We start from the raw sequence: 11489 nt of genomic DNA on the forward strand, positions 1-11489 counted from the left end.
TTCGAACGTCTTTAAGATTACAAAATAGTTTCAAGTATACATTAGACATCATATAATGGAATGTGTGCCCTGGGATTTATTATCCATACTGCAATAAAAAAAAAATTAGATATTTCCTCATGTAATTGGTATAGAGTGATTATGTTGCTAGACTTTTGTCGGCATTCGTTTTGAATCAGAAGTTTAGTGTTTTAGATTTTCAATGTTTCATCACGTTCAAAAGAAAGAATAAGATACCATATGCTGTGTTTGTTTATTCAATTATTCACTTTATGTCCATCAAACGAAAAGTAATACATTATACAAAGTATACATTTGTCAATTCATATTGTTCTACAATACTTTCAGAAGTACAAGTCATAGAGAATTACCAAATATAAATGTACGAATCTATAATGAGAGAACAATGCACGCGATGATAAAAAAGTAAATACAGCGCTCAAAAAGAGTGATATACCGTACTGATAAGCCGAGCTTGTAAGAAATGGATCACTCTCAACAACAGTATACAACCGATATTAAAGGGCCCACTGTCCAGTCAAACCTGCCACTGAGCCTTAGCGGCCTCCTGTCTACAGCGGACTCCTGCCGTACAAGGCCACTGAAAACACCCCCTAGAAAGGCCATGTTAACGTCCCTGTCTTTAGCGGCCACGTGTCTTTAAAGGGTTGCCGCTATAGACAGGTTTGGCTGTAGGACCCCTATATGCAAATGTAATGCATAATTATTGAGACTGCTTATGAAAAATTAATCTATGTATCATTCCCCTGCGTGTTCGTCCTCCTTCATGTTGTTGTTTTTGTTTTCAGAAAAAAAATGGTGGACGACTGGACTCCTGCTGAGGACGGCTCGGCTCTCCCATCCTCTAATAATAACTCTCGTGATGGCAGTTTCAAAGAACTCATACCTCCTGAAGCCAGCATCAATTACGACACCACTGCGGAGGAGGAAGTACTTCCGGGTAAAGACAGCCACGGGCATCAACTACAGAGGGCGCGTTCTCGTTACGTGACAGTCGAGGTCCCACTGCTCCTAATCTCCCTGGCCATAAGCGTCGTAATCACGCTGTTGCCGGAGTACATCCGGGCACGCATAGCGGTAGACGAGTTTAATCAGAACCAGACTGCGAATTCTTCCGTGTCCGAATGTCAAACCAACTCCACCACCGACGATGAGATTCAGAAAGAAACAGCTCGGTGGATGCTGTGGTTAGGCGCTGCTGGCGCACTTCCAGGTACATAGTTACTGTTTGCTGGAACCAGAACCCTGTTTCCGTGACATGAGAACTAAATCTAGTCTAAGAATGAACTCATACAGAGTTGGGACAGATTCGGATCAGATCTAGTTGGGAAGGAAATATAATACATTCATGATGTATTCTAGAACGTGGCAAGGTGGGGGCAATATATTGTTACTAAATGACTTTGTGAAACAGTTTGCAACTTTTGAGGACTGATTGATCCCAAACCTGTCCCTAAGATCAGTTGAACTGAACTGGGGATAGATTTTAGAGCTCAGTGAAACAGGCCTCTGATCTAGTTGGGAAGGATACATAGAAATTAAAGATGTAGTTTAGAACGTGGCAAGGTGGGCGCAAGATATTGTTCCCAAATGGCTTAGTGAAACAATTTCCAACTCTCTAGGACTGATTGATCCCAAAGTTGTCCCTATAATTAATTTCATTGAACTTAGGACTGATTTAAAAACTTTCATTTCTGAAACAACCCGTTGGTTCAGGCCTACCCCGTATTGACCCTGAAGGGAATCGCAATAACTCTGCTCGGAAGGAACGGATAAAATTCTCGTGTGTAATATTTGTAAAGTTCTGTTCCTTAAAAAAGAAGAAGAAGAAGAAGAAGAAAAAGAAGATAAAGAAGAAAAAGAAGAAAAAGAAGAAGAAGAAAAAGAATGAGGAGAAGAAGAAGAAGAGAAAAAAAACCCTGTATAATCAAGACCCATCATTGCAATGATTGGTCATCATTTTCTCTCTCTTTATTTATCACCACATCCAGAGTGCTCTGAACAGTCATACGTCATGTCCGCTTCATAATCGCTTCATCCAAAAACCACAAGCTTACACAACATCATGAAACCGATTAAAGTTAATTTCTGTTTTCTGTGTGTCGATCGATAAACGTGTCCTATTTTTCGGATGATATCGTTCTCCGACAGGGTCACAGGCACGAAGTGGTGATGGTGTACGATTTACTGCCTCATATCACATCTTATTTATATACGAAGCTCATGGACATGGATAGGTGTCAGAGTCTTTCTAGCCAACCAGCCCACGAGTTACACAGCCCACGAGTTATACAGCCCACGAGTCACACAGCCTATGCATTTGACACTAAGCAAACAAGGCTCACGAGACCGACACACTAAGCATCGTATTGTAATGTCGAACTCATGGGCTGTATGACGCATTGGCTGTATGACTCATGGACCTTTTTTTTTTCCAATGTCGAACTCGTGGGTCGTATGACTCGCTGGTCGTATGACTCGTGGGTGTCGGTCTAGTGGGATAACCCCTTTTCTTGTTTGCCTTGACCGGCTTCTCGAATCCAGGTCTGTTTACAGCCATGTTCCTGGGATCCTTCAGCGATCGGATTGGACGAAAGCCCTCCCTCTTCCTGTGCGCATTGGGTGAAGCTCTCACGTGCGCCGGAAGCATTGTCATCGTCAAATTTCATCTGCCACTCGTAGCCTTCGTTCCAGTCGAACTCATCAACAGCATCTTCGGCGGAATGCTTCTGGCTCTGGCCACTTCTGCTGCGTACGTCACCGATGTGACGTCACCAAACTGGCGCACGTTTAGAATCATCATCGTCGAAACAACGCTTTTTCTTGGCCTGAGTGTGGGGCAATTGGCCCTTGGATTTGCCCTGCAGCTCGACCACACCCAATCCACGACGAAGTTCCTTCTGCCTCTGTGGATAGCCTTGGCCTGCTCGCTCGTGTCAATGGCCTATGTCGCCGTTCCCTGGTTGCTCATAGAAACAGTCGACAGGAAAACGTCCGATAAACTCTCGAAAATACCGACAGAAATTTACCACCTCTTAAAGGCGAGTGCCAAAAATAAGGTCCTCTGTTCAGTCATTTTTTTCATGTCCCCTTGATTCTGAAAGAGATTTCTCTAGATACTTAAAGGGATGGTATAGTATTGGCTGAGGTGAGGATTCAGCTTTTAACTTTTTGCGAGATACTTCATTCGATGAAAATCGGTTTTGAATTGGCTGAGATATCCAAAAACAAAGTAAAACAAAGCAATCCTAACTAGAGAGGGGCCGTCAAAGGCGGCAGACCCACGCCTAAGTACAAAGTCGGGGTAAACATAATGTGCATTCGGTCATCTACCAGAATTCGGCCACTTAATTGCCAGTGTGCTTTATCACCAGCCAGTGAGTTCTACCAAAGATCGTACACTGAAGTGTACGATCTTTGGTTCTACAGTCACATCACACGCAAATCACATCATTACACATACGGTATTAACACTCATTCACGTACAGGAAAGTCCTTAAGTCTCCTCCAAAAATCCATCGAAAATCCCAAATTCCACCGTCAAAAGTGCAGAATCGGAACTTTTCCAAGCGCGCGCGAATTAAGTCCAGTTTTAAGAGTATTGTCTACGCGACGGGTCGCGGAAAAAGCGCTAAAAATCGAGAAATACGCCGTTTTCTTGCGGGATATTTTGATTATAGCAAGCCGAGAGTGTGATGATATCAAAGGTCGTATGAGTGTACGATCTTTGATGGTATCCACAAAAGCAAAAAAGAAAAACAAAATTTACGTACCCCCTAGGCAATTACCCCTAGGTTGAATGCAAATGTCTACTGCACCAGTATTCGGCCACCAACGAGCGCCGCAACGTCCCCGGTGCAATTTTGCACCAACAGTGTAGAGCGCGATGCATTTTCAGCGGCCTTGCACACGCATTGACATTGAGCACGCATATCGTGCAGTGTGACTGCGACCGAGCAAAATGCTCCTCCAACGAAAAAAACAATCAATGTTAATTTGAAAAATCATCAAATATCAAAGGTCGTATGAGTGTACGATCTTTGATGGTATCCACAAAAGCAAAAAAGAAAAACAAAATTTACGTACCCCCTAGGCAATTACCCCTATGATTAGTGTCTACGGGAATTATTCAATGCAAGGGTTGAATGCAAATGTCTACTGCACCAGTATTCGGCCACCAACGAGCGCCGCAACGTCCCCGGTGCAATTTTGCACCAACAGTGTAGAGCGCGATGCATTTTCAGCGGCCTTGCACACGCATTGACATTGAGCACGCATATCGTGCAGTGTGACTGCGACCGAGCAAAATGCTCCTCCAACGAAAAAAACAATCAATGTTAATTTGAAAAATCATCAAAATACGGGCCAGTTTGTGATGACGGAGAACGAACTTTCATAAATCTAGAAGGACATAGTCCCTCAAATAGGCCTAAACGTAAATTTCGGAATTCTTACGAACATTTGAGCAGCGAAGTCGGATCGTTGGGGAGTTCATGTGTTCGTATGGTAGCGGAAAATCGCAAAGTGAGAAACGGGAAATTTTCGGAATGGTCACTATACCATGGGGTCAAAACTTCAAGGTCACACAGAATTTGCAAGGGTCAACCGATTATCACCAAAATCTAATCGATTCTTTCCTGTCATTATCCAAACATTCCCTGAACATTTCGTGCAAATCCGTTTACCCGTTCTCTTGTTATCTTGTACACAAACAAACAAACAAACAAACAAACATACAAACAAACAAACAAACAAACAAACAAACAAACAAACAAAAACAACAAACAAACAAACACACAAACATACGGAACCCTTTACATAACCCCCTGCCGATTTTCATCGGCGTGGGTAATAAAAGATGGGTCCCACCTTTTATAAGGATAGCTTTGTTTTGGATACCTCAGCCATTTCAAAACCAATTTTCATTAGATAAACTTCCTCTTAGAATTCCTCTTAGAATTATATGTTCTTTCATATTTCATAAGAGATATCTCATTATGTATAAAAATCATCATTAAAAAAAACAAACGTTTGAAACCTGAAGCCCCATCTCAACCGAAACTGTGCCACCTCTTTAAACATTAATGTCTCGAGGAGGAATATGATAATTTACCTGATTCGGGATTTTTAAAGAATCTAACAAACGAGTATCTCCTATATGCACATTGCATAGTTTGGAATAACTCTGATTTTGATTGGTGAATATTTGCCATTCCTGCCAGTTGCACTACTCCTTGGAAAGAGAAACATATTATAATTCTTCTTCTTTCTTTTTTTTTTAAATCAGGAGCAATGAATACTGAAATATTATTAATCAACGTCCAAGCTGGCTTTCAGTGCAATTTCGGCAAAGCCTTACAAATGATACGATAGGGCTTCGAAATCTCATTATGTTTTTATGAAATAGTGTAAATTGCATCCGCATTATTTTGCAAATTAGATGACCTATTATAATGATTTGTATGGCTTCACAAATCTAACATCGGCCAACACCAATGTTCACCCTTTCCCGCCATCATGACATGAAACTTAATAGATAAACCAAAAGTGGTATAATTCTCTCCAAACTTTGAATTTGCTGCATTGACTAAAATGCTAGTGTTCATTGGAAAGGGTCGTAAATGGCTAAATTATTGCCCTTAGATAAAATTGTGCTTGGTGTGTGTGCGTTATGTGTATTATGAGTTGATATAGCATCGTAATCTCAGCAGCAGTACGTACGTGATTGCGACCAATTATAACTATTCACTAAAAGCATGAGGAAACATATAATTCCTTTCTCTTTTTATGATTACCATTCTGTTGGTCTTATTTTTTCGAGTTTAAAATTAGTTGGACGTCAATGTGGTTTGGAGCAACTCTTTACGATTTTATAAATGTGTAATATCTTTTGTAATTATGATTGTATGTCTGCAAACAACAACAGTATTAACAACAAAAACTATGAATATCATGTAGAAATAACGTCGGTTGAATGTTAAAGTAAATCCGCGATGAAGAAAGCAAATCCTATCCTGAAGTTAGTCACTATTTTTCGTATATAGGAAAATACCAACGGCCGGCGGAAACAGATTTTCCTGTATTCGGTCATCATAATGTTTGCTGAATTCAGCGTGCAGTCCTTCGCCCAGATCTCCGTGGTGTACTGCCAGGGGCGGCCATTTTGTTTTTCCTCTTTGGAAATCTCCTACATCAGCATTGTGTCATTGGTATCGGCATCACTTGGTAAGAACGACAGTTACGTACACTCCGTTCAAACTTCAGTCAAACCTGTCTTAGCGACCACCTGCCGTATACGGCCACTAAACACAATGCAGGTTTTAGGCTTCAGGTTCAATGGCCTTTATTTCCAGCAAATATAAATACATATACATGGTAGGTGCAGTTCCTCCCGAGAGAAAAGCCATGTTGGCGACCCTGTCTATAGCGGCCACCTGATGTTTACAATGGCCACTTTTTTTCGTCTCCCGTGGGTGGCCGCTATAGGCAGGTTTGACTCTATTTGCATGATGTTTCCCTTTTTTTCTCTATACTCAGATGCTCCTGCTAGTAAGCATAGAATTGAAGAGTTTGAATGCCAAAAAGAGATAAAAACCATTTTCATTATTTTTTTGAGAAGTCAGGTCATCATCAATAGAGAAAAATAAAATACCGCACTCATTTCAGAACCAGAATATATTGTAAGATATCAGCAAAATTATCACTTCCATTTTAATTGTTTTCTGTGTGTATCAGTATCTTTAATATCTAATATCTCATATCGATAACAATGGATACATCTGGTACTCCATTTAAGCTCTTCATCTAATCTTCCTTAAGGCAATAAATTGGAGATCTCTATTCTACAAACATGCTAGTATACTAAGTACTGTTCTACTAATGGTAGTGTTGATATTGAAGGGCTTTCTTCTAAAATCAGCCTTTGCTCATAATTATTGAGTATAGTCAAGTGAAATACATAATGATTTTGTTTTTCAATCAAGTGCATAATTCAAGAAATTTTGAATTTTAAACTTAGTTGCGTGGAATAGGAAAGTCAATTTCCATTTCAATTCAATAATGGCTTCAGATGCCATGAGACGGAATGTCAATGACTTGTAGTACGCCCTCTATAGTTTATGATGCTCCAAGGAGTGGCTTATTTCGGTGACTCTTGGCACTTATGTATCTTGTAAACAAACGTTGTCGTCTGCATCCTGTATTCAGCCTACTGCTTTTGGTTTTATTCTGTTGTACCTTACTTGACCATTTTTTTTGTTTTATTGTGTGTGTGTGAAACATTCGACCTCATAGGTATGATCGGTGGTGGCGCTCTCATGCCTCGGTGTATGTCAGAAAATTGGATACTTCAAGTCAGTTTCGTGCACATCTTTCTATCGTGCCTGGTCACTGGATTGGCCAAGACCAAACTTGTTCTATACATCGGTAAGATACCCAACTAGGTGCTGGTTGCATCACTCGAACTTCATGATTGGCTTTTCTGATCTAGATGTTGTTTCTGCAGTTTTAGAACAAGAAAAACAAAACTTTACTTTGCCGCACGACTATAGATACTTTTTAGATACGCCCTTCTACCTAAAAGAAAAAAACAATCACTCGTACTTTGCCAATCGATTAGTTTGGCAGAAGGGTGTACCTGCAGGTAGGCCCTACTCCCTTCTGCCACATTTTGAAACACTTTCCGTGTAGATTTGTTTTTTCCCCTTTATATAGGCCCTTTCACCAAACGAAGAAATAAACTGCAAATAGGTAGGAAATAGGCCCAAATATCTTGGAAACGAAAGCTCAATGAACTATGAGAATTCACAACTCCCAAATAAGAGAGTCCTTTTACCAAAACATGGGCCCTTTTAGTACCAAAACATGGCCGTGATGCATTCGTCGGAAACGTGAAACCTTCACTATATTATACAAATTCTTGCGAGTTGACTTAAATAGATTTGTGTGATAACAGTTCGCCTGACAAAAAGATTTACTTTTGTAAGTTGACGTACATAGTTCTGCCTTTTATTTTCACTCTTCAGGGAAGTTATTCTAAACATTTCCTTCTGAATCTCAGATCTTGTTGAGAACGAAACCTGCTATTTGACAAAATGAAAGAGCATAACGCGGAGCAAAGCAAACAATACAAACTTGAAAATTGACAAACATTGACTTATTCTGCCAGTTAATGCTAGCACTCAGACTTAATCTTTACATGAATTCATGAGAGAGAGAAAAAAATAGCTTTTACAATTATTGATTTATTGATTAATGACTTTAACTAATAGATCCTGAAATTTAATTGAATAAGTGATGTTTGCGTGGTTTTGTCGAACACTAAAAGACGTATTGAGACATCCCAATGAAGTGCTGCAATAAATCATCTTCTATTTTAGGGATACAACTTTGAAAGAAGCTATAGACACTTTTATCAAATGATAGCGGATTCCGTCACTTTACTTTCCCGACTTTGTTCTCGAATCAACAGGTGCCGGCATTGGGTTTCTAAAGCCCCTCTCCTTTCCCGTGATACGCTCACAACTGTCGAAGCTAGCAGCCCCGCATGAGAGAGGTATGAACACTGCAATCATTGAAAGAAGAAAAGCGCTGCGATTTCGCAATCAGACTACATAGTAAAAAGAAGAAGAAGAAGAAGAAGAAGAAGAAGAAGAAGAAGAAGAAGAAGAAGAAGAGGAGGAAACTATGTTATCCTGTTCACTGCCGTTGTAATGAACATGATTATAACAAAATTCCGGCTATAACGGAAAAAAAAATCAGGTCACAACATTGTCCTCTCTCTGTTTTTTTCTTAATCGTGTATTTGCTCGATTAAAACGAAATTTCGATATAACGAAAAAAAAAGCTGCCGGTCCCTAGAACTTCGCTATAACGGGAGTCTACTGTATACTTTTCTGATCAAAGAATACTCAGTCCCAAATTTTTTTCAAGGCTGTTATCCTGTCAATGTTCGTATTTTCATGAAGAATCTTTTCATGTATAGTCGATCGTTTGGTGTTTTGCCTTTGACAACCTTGTAGGCTGGGACATGAAATTCCAAATCTGAAAATATGACTAGATGATTGCCTTTGAGAAAGTTTACTCAATTTCAACACTCTCTGAAAGGAGACTTCCGGATGATTTACAAACTTTTACATTTAAACAACAATACAGTGGCTAGACTGGGTACATAGTTCCAGAATTTGCACAGATTAGGATGAGGAATACGAGTATTTTCAAAACTTATAGCAAATAACAATGAACAAGGATGATGACGTGGCAGGGTCACCATAAGAATGCAGGAGTTGGGGCTCAAGGAAGCAGAACAAAAGAAGAAGGCATGCATAGATTATACACAGGTGAACTTGTTAAGCAAGCGACATTGTAATGGAATTTACATTGCTACGTTTGTGAAATATGTGAGCCTCCTATGCCATCATCTTTGTTCGTGTAATTTGTTTTTTTTTTTTCAGAATATTGGTTTCTCTGCTCAAGGGCCACAATAAATTGGACCTCGATATTATGTGCTACGTGATGTGAAATTATAAAAAATCGTTTAGAATGCCTCTTGAAATTTACGATCCGTCTTTTGAGAATCTTCATCACGTTCATGGAAGGTAAAGGAGAAGAAGCAGTTTTGTTACGTTATAGTAAACTCTTTTTCTTTTAATTCTCCTTTCGTTGCAAATAATGTACAGGTTTGATGCTCGCGTTTATTGGAGCGGCTGAAAGCGGGTCGTCCTTCTTGGCTCCCATAGTCTCCAACTCGATCTATCGCGCCACCATCGGTTTCTTCTCGCCATTCACATTCTTCTTCCTGGGCGCCATTCAGCTGGTGCCGGCCATTTTGACAGGGTGAGTTTTTTTTTTAACGTTCTTTTACATGAACGTTCAACATGCATTTTCCACATGCGTCAGAGAAAAAAGAAAGTAAGAAAGAGAAAAACAACTCTGTCAATATAAATCTGCTCTGGCTAAGGGTAGTGTTCTTCGTTGTTCCCAAGGTTCGTTAACCCGAAAATGATAAGGTTTATTAGTCCGAAACACAATAAACCTTTACCTAGATGTTCGTTTTACCTAAAGGGATGAGGTATGTTTTAGTCCTTAACGCAATTACCCTTGCATGGATGTTCTTTAACCAAAAAAAAAAAAAAAAAAATGAAATTGATTGGGTTAATCCGAATTTTTTGTTAATCCGAAAATGGGAAGAGCTACGTCAAGCCGAAAATGAAAAGAAGGTGCGTACTAATGAACCTTCGAAATTAGGAATCTTGACTACGTTTTCGGATTAAAGAATCTTCGGAATAACGAAACTTATTTCATTTTCGGATTAACGAACCTTTGAAATAACAAAAATTCGGACTATCGAATGGCAACCGGCTTAGAAATGATATGTAACAGATTACACTGCAACCTTTTATCGAGGTCGTGTTACATGTTAATGTGTGGCCATTTCCGATAATCTGCAGGATCGAGGAATCAAATAAAATCTCACTCAAGATTCCAGCTTAAACATAATTTTAATTTGATATACAAGTAATCATTTTATACAAACACTAAACCCTCTCTTAGTTGCCTCCTGTCTGTAACGGCCACCTGTTTTGTGTGGTCATATAAAGACGCCCGAGTGCGGTAGACATCTTTCGCACAAAATTTGTACCCCGTAGTCGCTTTTATGAAGAGTTGGGAGGGGGGGGGGGGGGGAGGGGGGGGGGGGTTGAAAGACAGGTGATGCCGGAAACATGCCAGAAAAACTAAGCAATGGAAAGTGAAACTTCCACAAAAGTGACGACATCAGAGATACAAAAAAACCCCAAAAAACCCCCCAAAACACTAACTGAAGACAAGATGGCTTATATTTCACAGGGTAAATGAGGAGACTTGGAGACGATGAACGTACGTTTATGACTTGGCGTTATTGAGCCGATCTCCGTGTCTTACAACGCTACCACATTGTGATCGGGAGAGCGATAACGATAGCGATAGCAATAACGATACCGATAGGATCAATAGTCCTATCACAGCTTAGAGTACACTGTTTTTCTACGTTTACCTCATTCTCTTATAGAATACTTCAATGTGATAGAAAGCCGGCTTCAACGTACAGTCCACTGGAGGAAGAAGAGCGGACGAATTAGAAAACGATGGAGGAGAGAAATAAACTGTTTATCAATTCATTTATATTCTGATTTATTTATTCATTGATTCATTCATTTTGTTTGCAAAATACTACCAGAATTGTTCATTGAGTTGTGCAAACACTTTCGTTGGAAAGACCCCGAAGTGCAATAAATCAGTCCATATCAAAAAAGAGAATGTGGTAACTATGATATATTTGATGATATAAAGGTTACAAGTGAAATAAAAATGAACATAGTGACATCGATAAATGTGCATACAGTATAATGATATTGCAATAATATATTTCACTACAAAAGATCAGAATCTGTAGCTACATACAGAAACAGTTTCTTGTTTTATTACTGTGC

At 39.6% G+C, this 11489-nt stretch overlaps 1 protein-coding gene across 1 annotated transcript; it reads left to right on the plus strand.

Moving 5' to 3' along the window:
• The first annotated feature begins 803 nt into the window (after positions 1-803).
• On the plus strand, positions 804-11138 carry LOC139725186 (proton-coupled folate transporter-like). Its single transcript, XM_071636277.1, has 7 exons — positions 804-1234; positions 2566-3062; positions 6066-6246; positions 7315-7446; positions 8492-8575; positions 9699-9855; positions 11069-11138. The coding sequence occupies exons 1-7, from the start codon at positions 817-819 to the stop codon at positions 11136-11138; spliced, it is 1539 nt and encodes a 512-aa protein (XP_071492378.1). The 5' UTR covers positions 804-816.
• Positions 11139-11489: the final 351 nt, after the last annotated feature.

Source organism: Diadema antillarum, unplaced genomic scaffold (assembly GCF_040938485.1).
Source record: "Diadema antillarum isolate AM-2024a unplaced genomic scaffold, OU_Dant_1.0 seq00000024_RagTag, whole genome shotgun sequence".
NCBI lineage: Eukaryota > Metazoa > Echinodermata > Echinoidea > Diadematoida > Diadematidae > Diadema > Diadema antillarum.

Excerpts from the sequence above, each read along its gene's own strand:
- LOC139725186 (XM_071636277.1), top strand. The coding sequence starts at position 817 with ATGGTGGACGACTGGACTCCTGCTGAGGACGGCTCGGCTCTCCCATCC. Across the intron at positions 6,247-7,314 it reads ATTGGTATCGGCATCACTTG|GTATGATCGGTGGTGGCGCT; the intron begins GTAAGAACGACA and ends TCGACCTCATAG. Across the intron at positions 9,856-11,068 it reads GTGCCGGCCATTTTGACAGG|AATACTTCAATGTGATAGAA; the intron begins GTGAGTTTTTTT and ends ATTCTCTTATAG.